Source organism: Ahaetulla prasina, chromosome 4, assembly GCF_028640845.1.
Source record: "Ahaetulla prasina isolate Xishuangbanna chromosome 4, ASM2864084v1, whole genome shotgun sequence".
NCBI lineage: Eukaryota > Metazoa > Chordata > Lepidosauria > Squamata > Colubridae > Ahaetulla > Ahaetulla prasina.
The window spans coordinates 13,151,631-13,175,198 of NC_080542.1; the positions used below are offsets into that span (position 1 = coordinate 13,151,631).

A 23,568-nucleotide genomic window follows, 5' to 3' on the forward strand; every position below is an offset into this window, starting at 1 on the left:
GCCTATGCACCAAGACGAATTCCTTGTGTGTCCAATCACACTTGGCCAATAAAAAATTCTATTCTATTCTATTCTATTCTATTCTATTCTATTCTATTCTATTCTATTCTATTCTATTCTATTCTATTCTATTCTATTTGACTTATTTGTATCGGGAGTTAAATTCATAATTGGGCTACAATAATAAAGATAGTCAAAGTAAAACCAGTGAGCGATATAATTTTCAACATATTTTAATGCAAAGCACATAGACTACTTTTTTTTTTTTTTTACATATTCTTAATTATTGTAAATCCATATTCTGAGAACTAAATGATTAAGCTAAACATTTTTAACAACATGGCCAAAATGTACTGTCAATTTGCCAATCAATTTATCCACTATCAATATTTTAGAATATCAAAGACTATGAAATTGCTTATTGCCATCTCCATCTTCACATACAAAGAGCTATGTGGCAAGTGAAAAGTAAAAAAAAAATAAAAAAATCTATGAACTAAAAATAATAATTAAAAAATACATTAAAAAGAAAAGAAAAAACAAATAAACTTAAAAAGCAGACTCAATGGACTAATACGTCTTTTTCTCCCATAGTTTTCTATGTTTCTATAAAAGTACATTTCCCACCACCTACTCATAGTTCTGATTCATACTGGCATGTATTGATGAAACATTTGTATCCACTTAGACCTAAACTATGACCTGCTTTTAAGTTTCACAATCTTCACTCCTATTCTCTTAATCTTTGGGGTGGGGTGTCTATCATTCATTTATTTATTTATAGTGCCTAGCTGCAAAGTTGTGAGTTTTCCCTGTGTCTTTGGTTTCCTAGATATTTCATCTAACAATAAGTATCATTTTTCCTTAAGCAGCCTAGGAAATAATCATATGGTAGAGCAAAGCTTAATTGAGCCAAATTCTATAAATTATTCAGATTTTTGGGAATTAGAAAGGATTTACTTTGAGTAATGTTAACTGGATAGACTACTTAGAGGAGGAAAGGCTGCATTGACTCAAAGAGAAAATGGAACTTCATATTCAGGATTATTTTTTTATTAAATGTCCCTTTGTATTCAAATTAGGTCTCACAATAATGATATAGCATTTCGGGGAAAAGATGCAGCCCAGTAATCCAGCTGCTGAAGACAAAATGGAGAAGATCTCCACAGCCACCATGTATTTCCCCTTGGTACTCAAATAGGTTGGAACAAATGATATCCAGACACTACAAAAGACCAACATGCTGAAGGTGATAAATTTGGCTTCATTAAAGCTGTCTGGTAACTTCCTAGCTAGGAAGGCCACAGTGAAACTGACAGCAGTCAAGAACCCCAGAAAGCCAAGCACTGTATAAAACATTGTGGTTGAACCTTCATTACATTGTAGGACAATTTCTTCAGCTATAGAGTGCATGTCAGAATCTGGGAATGGGGGAGAAATTGTCAGCCACACTATACAAATGGTAAATTGTGCCAGGGAGCAAAATAGGACAATAGAAAAAGCCAGTTTATTCCCCACCCATTTCCTCATTTTGGAACCTGGCCTGGTGGCCATGAAAGCAAGAACAACAAGGATTGTTTTCCCTAATATGCATGAAAGGGCTACAGAGAATATGATGCCAAAAGCAGCTTGTCGCGTGAAACATTTTACTTGGTCAGGTTTTCCAATGAAGAGCAAACTGCAAAGGAATGAGAGCAGGAGAACAATGAGAAAAATGTAGGTGAGGCTCCTGTTGTTGGCTTTGACAATGGGAGTGTCCCGCTTTTTAATGAAGATCCCCAGCACCAAAGCTGTGATGAAAGAAAGGAAGAGACTAACACTGGCCAAGGTGATTCCCAGGGGCTCATTGTAAGACAGGAAGGTGGTTGTTTTTGGAAGACAAAGATTTTGAGCCTTGTTTGGAAATTGGTCTTCTGAACATTGAAAGCAGTCAACCGCATCTGGAAAAAATAAAATATCAAAGTCAGTTTCTAAAATTGCTCAAGTAGTAGCACTGGGAGTTAATTATTGGGTTTAATATTTCCTAATTAAGTGATACCTATTTGTATTTAGTGGGATTCTGTAAATATGCAGAAGCTTATCTAATGTTTGTGGTAAACCTTTCATTTTTAGTATTTATATAGCTATATCATCGTTTCAATCACTATATTAGAAGTCAGTTGTATAAAGTTTGGAAATTAGCATTTTGAATCACAGTTAAGAAGAACGGATAGTTTTGCACAACACAGCTCTTACCCATCTGGTTTGAAATTTTCCCTTTTGCACATGGAAGGCAGTCATAACAGCAAAACGGCTTCCCTTCTATTTTCATCTTCCTGGACCCAGAATAGCAATGGTCATTGCAAACAGAAAGAGGTTGAACCTATCAAGAAGTGAAACCAGGATTTATTAAAACTCAAAAGTTTCACAACATTCTATTTGGATGTGTGGATTTTATTTTAACACAATGAATGTAGCATCTAGATGTCCCAAAATTTCTTTCTGATTCAGAGAATTCAGTCAGACCTTCCAACTTTGTGAGCTCTTTTCTCCAAGAAGTTGAAAGGTCTGACTGAACCTTTTAAAACTGACAGTCACGTGGTCTTCTTTTGTTTCCCTGCATGCAAGAGAACAGAGCTGGAAAGCAGGTTATTGAGGGAATTGTGATTGCTATGGAATGGGGTGGAAGTGAGGATTTTGTATTATGATGGCTCATATGTAAGTAAGAACCAGTAAAAGAGGAATGGAAAAATCCCTATCTGTAGATCAGCATTTTTCAGTCTTGGCAAGTTTAAAATGGGCGAACTTAATTATGCCTTGAGAATTCTGGGAATTGAAGTCCATGCACCTTAAAGTTGCCAAAGTTGAGAAGCATGGGTCAACACTAGAGTTTAGGATTTTCCATTCCTGTTTTATTTAGAGTTTGGTGCAATTAAATAAATCAGTTGTGGTTTCCTTAGCAAATAATGATTAAAGCGGTATGAACCATTGCTGGACTTTTTCTGAGAAACTGAAATTATAAATTGATCTGGGCTTTGATGATTGGATATGGGATTATGGAAATAATGTAGACAAATATTAATCTTAGAATAAGAGTTTGAGTTTATATATTTTTACTTTTATCTGTACCAAAGAAAGTTGGAAGTTATTTTTTTTCCCAGTTTTCCTTCTTTTCCTCTTTCCTTCCTATACTTTCACTCTTTTTCTTTCCTGAGCCATTTCTTTTTTCAAATCTATTTTTATTTGTTTATCCTTTAGCTTTGTTTTTTAATATATGAAGGATCAAATATTCAGCCATTATAATTCTACATGCCTTATTTTCAGAAATCATATCAAAATTTAGAATGAAATCCACTGGGAGCCATCTCATATAAGGCAGGCTCTGAGTCCCTCTAACCAAAAAGTGTTTATCGATAGAAGAGAATATTTGTAGCTCAGGGTGTAACTGGGGGTCCTTAGTGCTCTCTGAATCTGATGGTTTTCTTACAGATGTTTCATGACCCAAGCTAGGTAAAATCATCAGTACCAGAAGGGAGTGGATTTGCTCTTATTTTCATATACTAGTGGCTTATCCTGTCAGCATTGATCAGTTGTTTCACAAACAGTGTTTTGATTGGTGCCAGGTCTGTACAGTCTCAGACAGAGAAGGGCTATTTTGCACCCCTCCCTCCCATGTTCTTTAAAATACAGAGTTTCCCAGCATTCCTTTAGGAACCTCCAGCATGCAAACTGTGGTTACTCATCCTGAAATGAATCCTCTTTACCTGGAGTTTCAAAATGTGCTGTTTGCTGGGAAGATGTTTAGCTAAAAGTCAGTCTACACTTAGTGGGATATTTTTTCATAACCAAACAAAAGTGTATTTTCTGTGATTTCACACCTCTTGCTCGCTGAATCTTAATATCACAAAGAAAAGCCCAAATTTTGTAATTCACTCTCGTGCCCCGTTTTGACTGGCAGAGTGCTACAGGAGGCTGCTGCCACACATCCTGGCCATAGCCACCTGGCCATGCCCACCTAGCCAGTCATTAGAGCACAAAACCGGTTTTTAAATTATTTCAATCCCATCACTGATGTGGGTCCTTGATTGCTTGTGACTTTGCCGTGATTCAAGGCTAATACCTGGGGCTTCCGGTGGCGCCACCTTCTCCACTGGGTGCCTAATTAATGCGCTCCGCACTGAATATCGTAAAAGCCGGCGAAATAGTGAAGAACAGCTGTTCGCCGGCTTCAATTTCTCTCCCTGGGAGAAAGGGAGAGGATAGAGCGGCGGGAGAGTGGTATACTCCCCAGGGGCTTTGTTTTGTTAAGCAGAGCCCTGGAGGGTTGAGTCTCACTGAAATCCTGCCAAGCTCCAATCTTCAGCGTGCTCCTATTTAAGCTTAAATTTTGTGACTTTAAAAATTGAAATGGCTACTAAACCACCTAAGACTGCTGGCAGAAGGGGATCTGAAGTAGCTTTGGAAGACAAGGAAAAGTGTCTGAAGAGAGATTTAATGAGATGATGGAAAAAATTACAGATAATAATGAAAAAATAAGAGAAGAAGTAAAAGAAAATAATAAAAAGATAAGAGAAGATATTTTGATGGCTTTTCAAGGTTTGGCAAACAGACTGGAGGGGTTGGAGGAGGAGGTGCAAGAAATAGTCCAGTCAAACCAGCAATTAAAAAAAAAGATGGGAGGGATGCAAATAAAATTGGGCAAAAATGAAGATCAAGTGGTGGTGATACAGTATAGGATGATGGAAGGAGCCTTGAGAATTAGGGGATTACAGGAAGAGAAAGGTGAAGATTTTAAAAAAATCTTATCAGAAGCCCTGGCTGAATTTATTGAAATTGATCCACAAGAGAGTGTTTATCAAATTAATAAAATTTATAGAGTTAATTCCTGGATTGCTAGGCAGAAGAAACTTCCTAGAGATATTGTGGTTTATTTTTTGAAAAGGACAGTGAGAAATCAGATTTTGCAAGTTGCATATCAGAAAAAGTTGAGAATAGCAGACCAGGAGCTGAAGGTTTTGAAAGAGATTCCTCCCAAGATGTTAAGGGATAGGAAGGACTTTATATTTTTTACACAAGAACTTAAACAGATTCAATTTAGATGGGAAGTTCCAGTTGGTTTGACAGTGTTTTATCAAGGAAGAAGATATCGTATTGATACTGTGCTTAAGGCCAAAGATTTTCTTTCTACTGTGCTGAAAGTTGAAATAGAAGTAATAGAACAAAGAATTCAAGAGACCCAAATGGGTGTGGAAGCTGAGGTGACCCCGTGATATACAAATACGATTAACAAAATGTTACCATCTAAAGAACAACCACAAGAACAAAGAGTGACAAAGGGAGCCCTTAAGTGTAAAGAAAGGGAGCAACAAACTCAGAGTACAGGTCAGGATTCTGCTACAGAAGCGGTGGGAGGAGCAAGGCCGAAGATACAGGAGGAGGATCTTCAGCTGATTGTTCAAAAGCTTCAGGAGGCCATTAATGGCAAATAAAATTCTGACTTGGAATGTTAATGGTTTGAATTCAGCTCAGAAGAGAAGAAAAATATGATGTGATTTGCCTACAAGAAACACATATTAAATCATCAGATAATAAATACTTACTAAACTTAAAATTAGGTAAACATTTTGCTGCCTCAGCTTTGGATAAGAAAAATGATTTAGTGGTATATTTGAGAAAAGATATACCAGCCAAGTTAATAGAGGCAGATACTCACGGAAGATATATTGCCATCAAACTTATATTAGAAACAAAAAAGACCCTTTTGCTTGGTATATATGCACCCAATCAGCAACAAGAAAATTTTTACAGAATGTTGTATGACAAGTTGATTCTATGGGATTATAAATTGTGTATTATATTAGGAGATTGGAATGGAGTAATAGATACACGAAAGGACAAGAAAATTTCTTCTAAGAAGCTACCTGCACATGCAAAGCTGCCTAAATCCTTTTTTGAGATGATAGAAGATTTTGAGTTGAGAGATGTATGGAGACTGCGGAACTTGGAGGAAAGAGATTATACTTTTTTTCTCTGATAGGCATCAATCCTTCTCATGTATTGATTTTATTTTAACTTCTAATGATTTGCTTTCTAGGATGAAGAAAACTAAGATATTTCCAAGATGTTTGTCTGCTCATAGTCCTGTTTGGATGGAATTGCAATATGGAAAAGAAGGCAGAAGAACGTGGAGATTAAATGAAAATTTGTTTAGATATCAGGATAATGTAAATCAATGTAAAAAGCAGATGAAAGAATTTTTTTATTATAATTTGAATAAGGAAACATCGATAGAAATGGTTTGGGACGCCAGTAAAGCTTTTATGAGAGGTATATTAATATATATTAATAATAGACAGAGAAATAAGCAACAAAGACAGCGTAGGTATCTAGAAGAGGAAATTTATAAGAAACAACAATTATTAATACATAACCCGCATGATCAAAAACTTAAAGATGCAATAAAGTTATTACAGAGTCAATTTAATATGATAATGGCTGATCAGGTGGCAACAAATATACAATATGCCAAACATAATACTTTTTGTAATGCAAATAGACCTGGTAGGTGGTTAGCATACACCTTAAGGAAAAGACAAAAACAACGTACTATAGAAAAAATAGAATATAAAGGTAGATATCAACAGGATAAAATTAAAAAAGCTTTTTTAGAACATTACACAAATTTATACCTTAAAGATAATATATTGAACAGGGATATTGATAATTATTTGAAGGAATATAAGGTTAAAAATTTAACTTTAGAACAAAGGGAAGAATTGAACCAGCCTATAACTTCTGAAGAAATTATTTTGGTAATTAAACAATTAAAAATGGGGAAAACTCCTGGTACGGATGGGCTTACAGTTAGTTATTATAGGAATTTACAGGATGAGATGTTAGGTCCACTTAAGGAATTATTTAATCAGATACAATTAGGAGGGGGAAATTCCCCCCTCATGGAGAACTTCTTTTATTTCATTGATACCAAAAGAGGAACGGGATTGTTCTAAACCTGGGAATTATAGGCCAATTTCACTTTTAAATAATGATTATAAGATTTTTGTTAAAATAATAGCTAATTAAGATTAGCTATTATCTTAATAATAGCTTAATGTTAATTTTGCAGCGAAGAATTCATACTGATCAATCTGGATTTATAAAAGGGAGACAGATGAGGAATAATGTTAAGCAGATTGTTAATTTATTGGAGTATTTAGAAAAGAAAAAATTTATTCCAGCAGCATTTATTTTTCTCAATACAGAGAAAGCTTTTGATCGATTCCATTGGGATTTTTTATTTAAATTAATAGAAAAGATGCAATTTGGAGATGGTTTTGTAAGAATAATTAGGGTAATTTATGGAGAGCAAACAGCCCAGATTTTAATTAATGGTAGCTTAACAGAAGCTTTTAAGATTGCGAAAGGAATGAGACAGGGATGTCCTTTATTTATTTATTTATTTATTTATTTAATCATATTTATATACCGCCCTATCTCCCAAGGGACTCAGGGTGGTTTACAGGCACTAAAAACAGATAAATAGAATATAAATACTATATAAAACATTTAAAAAACTTATTCTAAAGCCCGTCCAATTAAAAATAGAAATAAAACCCAATTTAAAACCCAAAATTTAAAATCTAGCTCAGTCCTGCACAATTAAATAAGTATGTTTTGAGCCCGCGGCGGAAGGTCCGAAGGTCCGAAAGCTGACGAAGTCCGGGGGGTAGATCGTTCCAGAGGGTGGGAGCCCCCACAGAGAAGGCCCTTCCCCTGGGCGTCGCCAGACGACATTGCCTCGCTGACGGCACCCTGAGGAGACCCTCTCTGTGAGAGCGCACGGGACGGTAGGAGGTATTATCACCATTATTGCTTATTTTAACTCTAGAGCCATTATTGGATAAAATACGAGAAGTAAAGGAGATAGAGGGAATTAAAGTTAGACAACATGAATACAAACTGAGAGCTTTTGCAGATGATTTGGTGATTACTTTAACAAACCCTATAAATTCAAGTATATCTTCGTTGGAAATAATTGATTGATACGGGAAGGTTTCAGGGTCTAAGGTAAATCAGAATAAAACAAAAGTGATAATAAAAAATATGGCTAGACAACATAAAGAAAAATTAGAGGAAATAACAGGATTTGAAATTGTAAAAAAGGTTAAATATTTAGGGGTTTATATTACATCATCAAATGTGAAATTGTATAAGAATAATTATGAGGTTTTATGGCAAAAAGTTCAGAAGGAGTTGATTTTTTGGAAAAATTTGCAATTATCGTTGTTGGGAAGAATAGCTGCTATTAAAATGAATGTTTTACCTAGATTTTTATTCCTCTTTCAGATGATACCAATAATTAAGATAAGAATCTGGAGGAATGGCAGACGGGAATTAATAAATTTATATGGGAAGGTAAAAAAGCAAGGGTTAAAATGAAAATAATTCAAGATTCTCAGGAAAGGGGAGGTTTAAAAATGCCCAATTTTAAATTATACCATGAAGCAGCTGCTCTCTCTGCAATAAGTGATTGGTTTAATTTAATGGAGGAAAGAATTCTGAATATAGAAGGTTATGACTTGCTATATGGATGGCATGCATATTTAATTTATGACAAAAAAGTGGATAAGTCTTTTAAAAATCATGTGTTAAAAACTGCTCTTTTGCGTGTTTGGAAAAAATACTCTTATAAACTAAATTATAAGGTTCCTATGTGGGCAAGTCCTAGACATATAATAGAACAGAATCAGGAAATGATTACATATAAAGATCTTTTGTATACTGAAAGAGGTAATTTGCAATTAAAATCTCTGCACGTATTAGAAGAAGAAGGGAAAAATTATACTTGGTTTCAAATGTTGTACCTTGATGAATGTATCTTTTCTTTTATGTACACTGAGAGCATATGCACCAAGACAAATTCCTTGTGTGTCCAATCACACTTGGCCAATTAAAAATTCTATTCTATTCTATTCTATTCTATTCTATTCTATATAAGCAACTACGTGCTAGATGGAAGGAAAATCAGAAAATTGGTATAGTGCAGAATGAGGAAAATTTGGTAAAGCAAATTAGAAATCAGTCTCAGGAGCATATAAAGAGATTGTATAATGTGTTACTTGAAATAGATTCTGAAAGGGACTTGGTAAATGACTGTATGATAAACTGAGGGCAAAATTTTCAGGAGCCAATATTATTGGAAACTTGGGAAAAAATTGGGTTAGAAATGTTAAATTCACGCAGGCACAGAATTTAAGGGAAAATTTTTATAAAATGTTTTATAGATGGCATTTAGATCCTAAGAAACTATCGTGTATGTATCCAGATATGCAAGCAAAATGTTGGAGATGTAATTGTGATGATGCTACATATTTTCATATTTAGTGGCCTTGTAAGGATATTAAGGCCTTTTGGATAAAAATTTGGTGGATTTTACAAAATGTTCTGAAAAAGAAGATAAAGTTCCTGCCGCAATTTTTTCTGTTGGGAATTATTACGGACTGTACAGTAATTGAGACTAAATTGATTTTAAATCTAATAACAACAGCAAGATTACTGATAGGACAGTATTGGAAGAAAAAAGAAGTACCCACAATAGAAGAATGGATATTGAAAGTTGCCAATTTGGCTGAGATGGTGAAAAATCTCAGCCTTTTTGAAAGACAATACGCAAGAAAGATACTTAAAGGAATGGAAAAATGGATTGACTATATTCAAAGCAGATATCAGACTAAGAGTTATCAGACTGCTTTTGAATGATTAGGATGTATTATTTCTGATTGCTTTAGGGGAAGTTAGGAACTGATGAGAATTGTAGGAGTATAATTGAGTTAGGAGGGAAATTTTTTTAGCATATGTTTGTTTTATTTTTAACTATACTTTGTGTTTGTTCCGGGAAGTCGGGGGGGGGGACGGGGGAGGGGGGTTTGTGAAGGAAGTGGGGAGGGGGAGGAGGGAGGGGGGTGGGGGAAAGGGGGGGGAATTTTAAAAAACTTTTTCAATTAAAAAAAAAAGGCTAATACCCTATTTGTTTCCTTCTTCCTCCCTGGCTGGGCATTTCCCAATCAGGAAAATCAATCACTGGACCAAACAGAGTCTGACTGCTCCCCAGATACAATGATCAGTAAATGGAAACTTGAAAATCGGAACATGCCATTTAAGAAAAGAGAAGACTAAGGGGAAAATGTTATTTTTTTGTGGGGAAAATCAATGTTCAGATTAATGGGACTGTTTAATAGAGAAATTGAGATATTTCTTATGTCTTGCTATTATTTTGTGAATTATATGATAGGTTTAATAAGTTTAGCAACTTTCAAATATATTTTTAAACTCGACAAGTTTGAAATGCCAGCAGAAATAGACAGCAGCTATTGGATTAAATTCTGTTAAAACCATGAAGATTTAATGAGGATAGATCAGTAATTTATTTTGCTATACAGAGATTTAAGTCTTTGTATTTAAAAATCTCTGGTCATTATTTCTTTGTCTTTGCAGCTTTTGGCCTGACAAGTTTAAGGGTAAGATCCATTTGAATCAATAATTCTGGAAACAAGAAGGGAAAGGGAAGAACAAGCAGTTTGAAATCTGAGCAGGAAATACCTGATTAAAGATGCTAGGCCAGGTGATGTCTTGTGCAGAAATGGTGAATAGCTGATCTGGAGAAGCCGCTGGGTTGACCTTTCCAACTTTGAATTTAACAAAGGTCTCGTTTGGGAATGTGACCCAGTTTAAAATGTCAAATCCAATGCCTAAATCCCCATTTTCATTAAAGGAAATTTTCTCTCCTGCAGTGTTATTAAATGACATGGTTCTCAAATAGTGATGTAACTAAAACGAAGCAAAGATTGGTAATTAAAAAAGAGGGGAAGAGGATGGAAGGGAAGGGGGACAGAGAGCAAGAAGGCAGGTAGGGAGATCAATTTCAATGGTATTAAGTTATGAATATTGATTTAATATAACTTGAGTTCATTAATAGAATTAGTTTTCTTCAATCCCTCATCCATGTTTTTTCCCTGCCACAAGTGTTTTGAACCTGTTCCAAACAGACACATTTTGCAGCATCTTAATAATTTCCTCCATATTGTTGTATCATTGTTGTAGCCTTGCTACCTATTCACAGTTACAAAGCTTTCTCTAGGTCCCAAAAGGATATGGAAAACGGAGTAGCAGGAGACTTAAAATCAACACTCCGGTATATCCATAATACAAAGGTGAGTTCTACTTAACTCTGCTACCAGTTCGCAAGAGGAGCAAGCACAGATTGGCCAAAATAATGTCTGGCTGGGTGGTCGGAGCCTCCCTCCACTGTTACTACCAGTTCACAAGAGCCAATCCAAACTGGGAACAGCCCACAACTGCCATAATACTAGGACAGAGCACTGCATTAGAGAGAAGAGCAATGGGAAATGTTCATTCAATCTCTTATTACCTGCCATGCCTTTTGAGTCAAAGACATTTCTCTCCCAACTTTTGCTCTTGTTCTGTGTTTGGGGGAAAACATGGCTTGTAAAGCATATGTCACAGCATAAACTGCATTGTAGATGCTGTAACTCTGTCCAGTTATGGTGGTGTCAAACACAGACTTAGGCAGATTTTCCAACTTCTCTTCTCCAGTGCACAGCTTCCCAGCGTCTTCATCTAAATTATCTTTAGGAAAAGAGCATTCAAAAGCCGCTTCCCAAAACACTGTCATTAAATGGTCTTCCGCTTCTGAAGTTGGGTTTCTCATCTGAAGGAATTTATTAAATCCAGAAATCTCCTTGGAAGAAACTTCAAAACTTATAACACCATGGAAAATGTCCATAGCCATAGTTTTTTGAAAGGGAATGGATGTAAACTCCATCTGGGCTGGCATTATCCAAACTTTATCTTTTCTCTTGATGGACAACTCTCCAAATTCTGTAAAATAGGGCAACATTCTAAAAATGGCTGTGACTTGGTTTTCACAATATAGGATAATGACATTGGTAATGCTGTTCATGATAGTAATGTACATTTTATTAAAATCCTTAAATCCTGCTGTGATTTCATTAGAAAATTTTTCCTTGGCCATCTCCCCCATGAACTCAAAGCAGATACCATGTTTGGAAAACAAAGGAACAGCATTTTGAATGAATCTGTCTCCACTCTCATTACGTTGGTGAATCAGCCCAATCCATTTCCAGCTAAAATACAACAGCAACTGGAGAATAGTCACAATCTGTTGGTCACCATCTGGGAAAAAGCGATGGAAGAAAGCAGCTTGTATCTGGTCACCTCTCATAGGAGAAGATCCATATATCAGCTAAATATAGAAAAAAAATCATTAATAGATATCTAATCTTGTTCATAAAAATCTGAGGTTTAGAAGTAGCATAATTACAAAGCTAAAGACAGAAATGCGTTCATTTGTGACCGAGATGGCAAAATCGACAGTTTTGATTAAAGGGAACAATTTACTTAGTTTTGTTTCTACATGGAAACTACTTCTGAATAGAATAGAATAGAATAGAATAGAATAGAATAGAATAGAATAGAATTTTTATTGGCCAAGTATGATTGGACACACAAGGAATTTGTCTTAATTTACACTTTACACTTAAAATGGAGAAAAAATGAAACTGATTTCAGGTTTTGACGATTTGATCGACTTTGATGTTATAGAAATTATTATACCTTGTGTATAAATAAATAAATTTTAAATTATTATATAAATTATGATATTATTATTATTAGAAATGGTTTGAATTAACTGGAAATGTAAAGAAAAGATTGAGGTTGTAGCTTTTTTGTATACCCTACTGTGATTAAAAAAATCAGAAACCTTAAATCTAGGCAACAACTGCAGAACAAAGGGTAGTTCTAGCTAGATGACCGTATTTGCAGTTTCAGTCAAGATATGAGAAAGACTTTAGAACATAGAGTGTAAATAAAGAACCAACAGCATTTGATAAAAATATAAATAAGCTCATGTAAGAAGAAACCTAGTTTAAACTTTTTGGTTATATTATTATTACTGCTATTATATTATTACTATCACAATTAGTTTGTGTGCTAATTTTTACTACCAACTTTCTTCGGTTTTGTCCTATTTGTAAATGATACTCTGACAAATCACGGTTTTCCAAAAATGTTTATGAATGAAAATTTATAGAAATAAAATTTTAAAAAAATCAGAAACTACTGGTGTTTATTTTTCTTTATACAACTTTGTTTCTTTTTTTTCTTTTCTTGATTTTTCTTGACGTTTTTTCTTGTCCTTTACCTTTCTTGATATGAAAAATATCTATCATATATATTATCTTATACTAGACTTCAAGAAAAACAATTAAATAAAGAATGTAATTCAAGAAGTGTCATAACCATTTCAGAATTGACTCTCTCTAATTCATTGCAGTATAAAAGCTGCTGAGGAGGGAAGCACTTTTAGGTTGGCAAGATTGATGTCAATCATTTGAGGTAATCCAGACCTTGAAACCATAATTTTGCAAGTCTGAAAGCATTTCCCTCCTGCTGGTTTCATCTACAAAGTTACATTTAAGAAAAAGAACACAAATAATCAACATGATGAACAATGTAGTGGCGACCATATGACATAGATGTGTTTAGGTACTATACTCGATTTACTGCTAAATCCGAATTCAAACTAAATAAAATGCTATGATTCCTTAACTTATAAATACACTTCATAGAAATGTTAATATATTTTCATCAATTCTTTTTCTCACCATGTTTTAGTAATAATATTAAGTATTCATGGACTTGATTAAGCAATTCAGTGTATTAGTATTTGGGAATATTAATCTTGATCTTTATATTACAGAATGACCCTTCCTTCCTTCCTTCCTTCCTTCCTTCCTTCCTTCCTTCCTTCCTTCCTTCCTTCCTTCCTTCCTTCCTTCCTTCCTTCCTTCCTTCCTGGAGTCAATTCTGAGATGCTTTCTCAAATTGGTCTGGCCTCAATTTTTTTTTACCAGATCATTGTCTAGGCTACAGTTCTTCCTCCTATCTTTCAAAGTTATTGTTACAGTCCATGATACATATTTCAAAAGGAAATCTTACCTGGGGCATCTTGTAGACGTTCAAAATGTTTGCCATGAAGGGACAGATGTGAGAGTTAGGTCCTGCAATAACAGATACTGCCCAGTCCTTAGTATCACACTTATAACTGGGGATAAATCTGCCCCGTGTTGAGAGGAGCTCCATTGAAGCCAAGTAGGTCCATCTCCCCATGAAATAACTGTTAGAGAGGTGCATACCCAGAGTCATGTTGAATAAAATGTGATTGTTTTCATTGATCTCCTTTACAGCAAAAACCAAGGCCAGGATATGATGGTAGTTCTGTAGAAAAAATCTACACAGGTACATTACAAATAATATTCTTCTCTTAAAGAATATGGCATTATATATACTTTATTTACAATTCTGCTAAATTCTAAGCAGAAAAAAAAAACAGATTGCATAGTACCATGCAAGAAGAAAGCATGTAAAACATTATTTTGGGAAAATGGTCTTGGAGAAAATATTTTTTTAAGCCAGCTGTTATGATTTCTAAAAATGATTCACTAGGATACTGATGGATTGCTTGAAGGGACATTAATAATAACATTATGATCTACCTGTAATTCTCAGACCTACTTCTAAGTCTTGTATCTTTAGCTCTTCAATCTTCGCTTGGGTATCTTTATGGATAGAGGAAGAAAATGTATTTTAAACCTTACTTGAGAGCAAAGAGAATAACAGAGTTGAAAGGGACTTTGGAAGTCAGGAAACCCTATGTCATTTCAGACAAATGGTTATCCAATCTCTTCTTCAAAACTTCTGGTTTTGGAGGCTAATTATTCTACTGATTAATTGTTCTCACTGTCAGGACAGTTCTCCTTAGTTCTAGGTTGCTTCTCTCCTTGATTACTTTCTATCTATTGCTTCTTGTCCTACATTTAGGTGCTTTGGAGAATAGGTTGACTACCTGTTCTTTGTGGGAGCACCTTTGATATTGGAACATTGCTAACATCTCCTTCTTTTCATTAAACTAGATATACCCAATTCCTGCAACCATTCTTCATATGTTCCATACAAATGATGATTGGACTCTTTTTCTGGAATCACTTATCTAGGAAAAGATATAAGGGTTTAATTGGGGCAGCCCCACATTTGTACTCCATACATGCTGAACAAGCAAATTAAAAGTACTACATAATGCCATTGTTCCCTAATATTCAGAAGAAAAATTAAACTGTGAAAGGTAGACATTCAATTCGCTATAAATGGTGTTTCAATAGTAGAGCACTGAAAATTCATTACACCAAAAGAAAATTCATTACACTGAAAGAAAGCACTGGAGTGAGATCGGCCTTAAACATGTGCATACGTATGTGTGTTTGTAATTTATTTGCCAGGTAAAATGTATCAGTGGAAATCCATTTCTATTAGTTTAAGAATGAAGGAACCAGGAGAAATAATTTGTGCTGCAAGCAATATCACTAATTAACTCAGTCCAGGCATCTTCTTAGAGAAAGATATCTGGTTTGAGACATGCTACAGCTAAAAAGAGAAAATCTTTACATGAACTCATCAGCCAGTTCTTCAGATGGATGTCTAGTGAAATGCACTTGATCAGACATCACGTAGAACTGAGAGATTATCGCAGCTATCGTGAAATCTCCTGGCAGAAAATACTTGTGTTTAATAAATTGAAGTTTCCCCACAGCACATTCTTTGCGAGAAGTACGAGAAATAAGGCATGTAACCCCTGGCAATAGGACTGCTATTACTGCCATGAAAAATACCATCTCTTTCAAGAAGATTTTCATCATCAGTTATGAACCAGTTCCATCTGCAACAATGAAATATTAAAAAAGAAGAAGAAGAAGAAGAAGAAGAAGAAGAAGAAGAAGAAGAAGAAGAAGAAGAAGAAGAAGAAGAAGAAGAAGAAGAAGAAGAAGAAGAAGAAGAGGAGGAGGAGGAGGAGGAGGAGGAAGCTCTAATTATTTAGAATAGTCTGCATATATATTCTTCTTCAGATTGTGACATTTCTAGCCCTCTGATTCCACAAATAATAGCATCTTTCAGTCTCCACCTCTTTTGGGGGAGTTGGAGATCCCTAAGGATTTGAGAAGAAGTTGCATTACTGAGTCTCTGCTGGTAATTATAAGAGAAATCGATGGATGCTCAGTGAAGCTCCTTAGAGATTTTGAGTAAAAAATAGGAAGATGACATCCATGGGCTCAAGAACCAACGAGGCCATAGCTGACAAATATGTAGGAACTAGAAGGGGAAAAAAACAATTTATGATAAATTGATAATAAAACAACATTTTGCTAATTCTGTGGCTATAAAGATGGAATTCTCTGGAAGTACTGAATATTGACTCCCACCCTGATGAATTCTTGGAAGTACATTAAAATATGACTTTTAAAGATATGACACATCTTTATTCCATTGGGAACGTCTTTAAGTACTTCAGTTATTGTATTTTATTATGATATTTGGTTTAGATGTCGTAATAGGAGCAGGTCTGTAAGTTTCTGAAAATCCTTTGGGATTGGAGCAGGGTAATGCCTCATAACTAAGCAAATAATAAAGAAATATCATTGGAGATAGGATTTTAATTGGGCTACATTTACAAGGTGAATAAATTTCAGAACACAAAGTTCTAAAATCTTGGAGAGGCTCATTTTTAACACAGTTGCAAAATAAAATATTGCTTGGATCTTTTAACTCATTTCAATGAGTCAATGAGTTCACTGTTAATCCATATTCTCAAAGTAACATAAAGTGCATCATAATTTCCCCCCAGGTTGATGAATGACATGAGCCTCCATGTGATCAAACCATGTGATTGAACGTGTCCTTTAATATTCTATTGGTTGTTGTCAGATTCCTATGGGGTTATATAGGGGTTATGAGCTGTGGTGGTACAGTGGTTAGAGTGCAGTACTGCAGGCTATTTCTGCTCCCTGCTGGCTGCCTACAATTTGGCAATTCAAATCTCACCAGGCTCAAGTTTGACTCAGCCTTCCAGTCTTCTAAGGTGGATAAAATGAGTACTCAAATGGTTGGGGGCAATCTGCTGACTCTGTAAAGTGCTTAGAGAGGGCTGTAAAGCGCTGTAAAGTGGTATATAAATCTAAATGCTATTGTTATTATGTAGGGGTCATAGCTTGCTCTATAGGCAAAAGAGGAAATGCAAATCTGAGGTTCTTGTCTGATCTAATTTGGTCAACCTCTATGTCGTGTCCCACTCCTCCACTGACGGCCGGGTCGGGGAAGTCCATATCAAGCGTGCCTCTGCAGCTCTGCCAAAGTCCTATCAGAGTTCTCAAGGCAGGCAGGAGACCAGGAAGTGACTTCAGCAATCCAAGGTAGACTTTGCCTGACTCAGAGAATGCCAGAAAGCAGATCTTTTATATAGGCCATGGGGTGTGGCTCCATGACTCAGCACTTATCCAGGCCTGCCCCTCCCTTCCTTTTGGTGACGTCGCCTCTCCATTTTCCGGAAGCGTGGGTCTATCCATTGCATCGTTTCGTCTCCAGCTGTTGGTAATCTCAGCTCGTGGCTGGCTTCAGGCTGTTGTGTCTTGTCCGCTCTCACAGCAGCCGGGGCCTTCTTATCTGCTCCCGAACACAGAGGAATGTATGCCTCCTGGCCCCAGTCCTGGCTCCATGCCCAGACAAGCTGAAGAGGAGGGGGCACCTCCCGGTCCCAGCCCTGGCTCCATGTCCAAGCAGGCTGCAGAGGAGAGAGCATCCTCCGGCCCCAGCCCTGGCTCCATGCCCAGGCAAACGGAGCAGCTAGACCCCTCCCCCTCCTCCACAGCATGTGAGCCTGAGGAAAGTTTATTTCCAACAGCTGCTGATTGGAGTGACCCTCGCATCAGAAGACTGGATAGGCGGAGGCAACAGAAGGAAGGGAGGGGCAGGCCTTAATGAGTGCTGAGTCATGGAGCCACACCCCATGGCCTATATAAAGGATCTGCTTTCTGGCAGTCTCTGAGTCAGGCAAAGTCGAACTTATCTTGCTGAAGTCACTTTCTGGTCTCCTGCCTGCTCTGAGGACTTTGCTAGGACTTTGGGCAGAGCTGCAGAGGCAAGCCTGATTCGGATTTCCCTGACCCGGCCATCAGCGGAGGAGTGGGATACGACACAGGCGCACATGCTATCGGAGGGAGGTTTGTTTATTTCGGCCTGTCCAGGCATGGTGCTGGGGCTGGAGGCATGCCAGGACATTCTTCCGAACTATCAGTGTCTGGCAGGAGATAAGAGGGGCCCGGCTGCGGCAGGGGGAGCAAGCGAGACACAACACTCTACCTCATTGTTAGTCTGAGATCCCAGGTGAAGTTTGGACTGCTCTGGGAAACATGCAATGAAGGGGCTTGTGTTCTGAAAGGGTGTTGGGCAATACCTATTGTGGCTTAATGTCTTTGTCCTGTGTTGGATCTTGGGTGAGGGTCTAATCCTACCATTCCGTCTTTGTTCAGACTTCATTGCAGGGAGTTTCAAGATATCCTGTCTTGAATGGATTTCTGCCTGGAGTGTGTGCTTTGATTATGAATAGAACTATCTAGATACTTGTCTTCCTCTTTCATGTTTCTCCATTTCTCCTTTAGGGAAATATAATATTCTGACTTTTCTTAATATTCCTCAAAACATTTCACTCTTTTGGGAGGGGGTAGGTGCTGACTTCCTATAAAAGAATTAAAGGCTGTTTTAGAGGATTGCAAGTAATTCAGAAGTCATCACCAGATGTGCAGCCAGCCTCTATTTCTGTTTGCAGATCTTCAACAAGGAAGATCCATTAAGTCTAAGAGGGCAGAGCTGACGTCGTGATGACACAATGGGTGATCTGGCCCTCCAGGATCACCATCAATGTTTTCCTGTTCTGATGGTCCTTTATTGGACCTCACTGTCCTGAAGAGACAGTGATCAGTGTGGGCATGTCCTGACGATCCCAGGTATACCGTAAGTCCCTGATTGATCCAGGAGAAGCCCTTTTCAGACCAGGAAGTTTCAGCCATATTTGCTGGCGAAGTTGGGACAGCTCCGGAATGGAAGAATCGGAAGGAAGTGTGTCGGTGGGGTGAGAGACTTTTTTAAAAAAAATCTTTCTAGAAATCACGCTAAGATTAGAAGAGGTTAAAATTGAGAACAAAAGAAATTGAGCAGCGATTCAAGATTATTTTAGAAGAAACTTTTTCCCTCCCTGTCATCTTTTAAAAGGTTTAATTTTTGTGGATTTAATTGGTTAAACTGGACTGGACTGAAACTTGTGAATCTCCTTTCCTGGAATTAAAATCTTCTCTGTGCCTCTTTTGGGGTATTTTTCTTTTCTTTTTTTCTTTTTTTCTAACACTATATGGTGGTGCAATTAATTAAAAGTTTTTATTTTTAAAGTCATTTTTTTAGGGGGGCGTGGCCATGACTGTGGTGGGGTAAGGACCTTTCCTTCACTTCACAGGGCTTATTAATGAAGATTTATGAGGATTTATGCTGTTTGGAATGCACCGTTATGGATGAAAATTAATAAATCATGAAGTGAAAGTGTTAACAGCCCAGCAGACTGAATTTAAAACTGGTAGGTCATCTGAAACTGCTTGAATTAAGGAGTTTTTACAGCGTGGGGGTGACCGAGCCGACTGTCAGACACGATAAGTTTGGAATAAATTATTGTCTTTTGCTTTTCCTATTATAACTATCGTGTTCTGTGTTTTATTGCTGAGGCCAAGGAGTGAATATTAAAGACTGAATTTGTTAATGAGAAGAATTTAACTGAAGAGTAAACCGATCTTTTGTGTTGGACTGACCGGCAGCAATAGGATTTTACTGGGCTGACAATTTTTTTTAATTTTTTTTTCTCCTGAGAGGAAATTAATAGCTTGTTTATATCACAGATAACAAAAAAAGGACTTTTTTCTGAAGTGTAAGCTGGAATGAAGCAATAAATTTCTTATATATATATTTTTTTTTCTTTCTCCTTTGCTGATGTGGAGAAAAAATGGCGCTGATTATTGTTTAAAAGCTGTGAGGTATCTGTGTTTCTTTGTGGAGTGACTATGAGTCACAAGCTACTGAGAGATAACGAGTGCAAAATAAGCCGCTTCGCTTCAATTAAAAGACTGCCGTCCCTTGATCTTCATTAAGACCCTGTGTAAAATTGGTTTGAAATACTAGTTTGGAAAAATTTTTAAGATTTTTTAAAATGACTCAACAACTTTCAGAAACGCAGCAACTTGCTGCAGCTTTAAATAAAATTGGGGAAAAAATAGCAGGACTATCAGAGCGTATGGATAATATGACATTAGAAATGACATCAGAAATGAAAAAGATGAAACAAGAAATGAATGAAAATTTTGCAAAGCAAAGAGAGGAAATGACAATTATTAAAGATGAAATGGAGCAGATCCATGTACATGAGGTAAAAGTGGATCGGCAAATTGGTGAAATATTTTATAAAAATGAGCAGCAAGATAAGAGAATTTGTCTCTTGGAAGAAGAGATGAGGAAATATAATTTGGTTATTATTATTATTATTATTATTATTATTATTATTATTATTATTATTATTATTATTATTATTATTATTATTATTATTATTATTATTATTATTATTATTATTTTCATATTTATATACCGCCCTATCTCCCTAAGGACTCAGGGCGGTTCACAGGCAGTTAAAATACATATAAATACAGATTAAAACGACAATAAAAAAACTTATTCTAAAGCCCAAATCATTAAAAACAGTATAAATAATAAAAAACCCCTTAAAACCAATTACTTTAAAACCTAATCCAGTCCCGCGCAGATGAATAAGTATGTTTTAAGCTTGCGACGAAAGGTTCGGAGATCCAGAAGTTGACGAAGTCCTGGAGGGAGTTCGTTCCAGAGGGTGGGAGCCCCCACAGAGAAGGCCCTTCCCCTGGGTGTCGCCAGACGGCACTGCCTAGCTGACGGCACCCTGAGGAGTCCCTCTCTGTGAGAGCGCATGGGTCGGTGAGAGGTATTTGGTAGCAGTAGGCGGTCCCGTAAATAACCCGGCCCGATGCCATGGAGCACTTTAAAGATTGTCACCAGCACCTTGAAGCGCACCCGGAAGGCCACAGGTAGCCAGTGCAGTCTGCGCAGGAGAGGTGTCACACAGGAGCCACGAGGGGCTCCCTCTATCACCCGCGCAGCCACATTCTGGACTAACTGAAGCCTCCGGATGCCCCTCAAGGGGAGCCCCATGTAGAGAGCATTGCAGTAATCCAGGCGAGACGTCACGAGGGCGTGAGTGACCGTGCATAAGGCATCCCGGTCTAGAAAGGGGCGCAACTGGCGCACCAGGCGAACCTGGTGGAAAGCTCTCCCGGAGACGGCCGTCAAATGGTCTTCAAAAGACAGCCGTTCATCCAGGAGAACGCCCAGATTGCGCACCCTCTCCATCGGGGCCAGTGACTCGCCCCCAACAGTCAGCCGAGGACTCAGCTGACTGTACCGGGATGCCAGCATCCACAGCCACTCTGTCTTGGAAGGATTGAGCTTGAGCCTGTTTCTCCCCATCCAGACCCGTACGGCTTCCAAACACCGGGACAGCACTTAGATAGCTTCATTGGGGTGGCCCGGTGTGGAAAAGTACAGCTGGGTGTCATCAGCGTACAGCTGGTACCTCACACCGAAGCCACTGATGATCTCACCCAGCGGCTTCATGTAGATGTTGAACAGAAGGGGCGAGAGAATCGACCCCTGCGGCACCCCACAAGTGAGGCGCCTCGGGGCCGACCTCTGCCCCCCTGTCAACACCGTCTGCAACCGCGGGATTCCAGAAGATTCCAGATTCCAGATTCCAGATTCCAGACCGCGGGATTATCCGCGGGATTCCAGAAGAAAAGGTAGATAATTTGAAACAGCGGGTTTTAAAATGGATTAATGATCTCGACACGCAATTTACGTTTACAATAGCAGATCTGGCAAGTGTTTTTAGAATTGGCTATAGAAGGCAAAATGGCTCTAACAGGAATGTGCTTGTCAGGTTCGCAAATCTTGGTGACAAGCTGGAAGTTATGGCCAAGGTGAGAGAGATGGGAGATGCTTTGAAGTTTGAAGGGAAGACTATTTAAGTCTTCCCGGATATATCAAGAGAAGAAAGGGCATGGAGATTTTTTTTAAAACCAATTACAAAAGTTTTGAGAGATAATGGAATTAAATATAATTGGAGGCCACCACAACAATTGAAATTTTTTCATAAAGGAAGGATGCGTACAATTACCCCAGACATAGATGCACTATTATATTTACGGGAGCTTGGACTGATTGAGATGGAGGATTTAATGGAGATAAAAGATCAAATGCTTAAGATGGGTGGAACACACGCGGAAACATCAACCCCAGAAGAAGAAAAAGGGGCTATTGGAGGGCAAGACCTTAAAGGGTTAAAGAGGAAAGAAATATCACCTGTGTTGGTTGAACAGAAGAAAAGTCGTGAGGATACAGTAGGAGAAGAAGCAGATAAGAGTCTTGGAAAATACGAAGCCGAATGCGGGAGAGAGCCATCACTATCTTTTTTCTTGAGTGATGAATTTAAATAGATAGCCGAAGAAGTGGCCCGGACATTGGCACGTCCCTCTCCCCATTCTCTTTATAGAGGCGAAACCGATGAGGATGTGGGGAAGAAGATTGTTTGTATTTTATTGTTTGTCTTGTTTTTGTTTTTTGGTTTCTTATCATTTTTATATGTTAAATGTTGGTTATATGGGAGTTTAATGTTGGGTTTGGGCACAGAAAGGAAGAGGCGAGGATAGGATTGAAAATTTATATTTTAAATGGGAGTCATAAAAATAATGTCATGGAATGTGAAGGGTACAGGGAATCAGATTAAAAGAAGAAGATTGGAATTTAAGATTAAAAGAGATTTACCAGATATTTTATTTCTACAAGAAACCCATCAGAAATCTGAAGATTCAAATAGAATGTATATAAAAGGTATGCAAATATATGAAAAAGCATTTGGAACTTCAAAAGCCAGAGGAGTTGCAACACTGATATCAGATAGGGTGTATTTTGAAAAACATCAGGTAATTTTGGATGAGGATGGAAGATATGTAATAATTGTTGGAAATCTTAATGAGGAAAAAGTGACACTTGTTAATTTATATTTACCGAATGAAAAACAAAGAGAATTTCTTGAAAAAATAACAAAAATTTTGGAGAATGAAAGTGTAGGGAAAGTAATTGTGGCTGGGGATTTTAATTTAATCAGAGATAAAATAGATAGTACTAATCCCACCCGCTGTGGAGGAGCAAATAAAATGGGGATTTTAAATACGTGGATGCTTCGAAACGGCATGGTGGATATGTGGAGAGAGGTCAAAGGAATTGAAAGAGGATATACTTTTTTCTCTAAGATATATAATACATATTCTAGAATTGATTATATTTTTCTTTCTAAAGATTTGTTGAATAATGTGGATAAGGTAGATGTGGGAATTTTTAAAGATTCTGATCATGCAGAAGTTATGGTGGATTTAGATTTTAATTTTGAGAAAAAAAGAAGTTATTGGAGATATGAGGAGAAACTGTATAAGAATGAAAAGGATAAAAAATGGATACTTAAAAAATTGGAGGAAAGTTGGA

At 37.1% G+C, this 23,568-nt stretch overlaps 1 protein-coding gene across 1 annotated transcript; it reads right to left on the bottom strand.

Annotated features, from left to right (window-relative positions):
* Positions 1 to 1,044: 1,044 nt before the first annotated feature.
* Positions 1,045 to 15,749, bottom strand: LOC131196683 (vomeronasal type-2 receptor 26-like). Its single transcript, XM_058179792.1, has 6 exons — positions 15,523 to 15,749; positions 14,020 to 14,197; positions 11,408 to 12,262; positions 10,579 to 10,806; positions 2,236 to 2,362; positions 1,045 to 1,940 (listed from the first exon to the last, which is right to left on the bottom strand). The coding sequence occupies exons 1-6, from the start codon at positions 15,747 to 15,749 to the stop codon at positions 1,045 to 1,047; spliced, it is 2,511 nt and encodes an 836-aa protein (XP_058035775.1).
* Between the last annotated feature and the right edge of the window lie 7,819 nt (positions 15,750 to 23,568).

Bases quoted from the DNA above. Each gene is read 5' to 3' on its own strand.
- LOC131196683 (XM_058179792.1), bottom strand. From the start codon at position 15,749: ATGGTATTTTTCATGGCAGTAATAGCAGTCCTATTGCCAGGGGTTACA. The intron at 10,807-11,407 runs GTAATAAGAGAT...GCTTCGTTTTAG, and splicing joins TGACTCAAAAGGCATGGCAG to TTACATCACTATTTGAGAAC. The intron at 2,363-10,578 runs GTATTTCCTGCT...ACTTCTTGATAG, and splicing joins GGCCTAGCATCTTTAATCAG to GTTCAACCTCTTTCTGTTTG.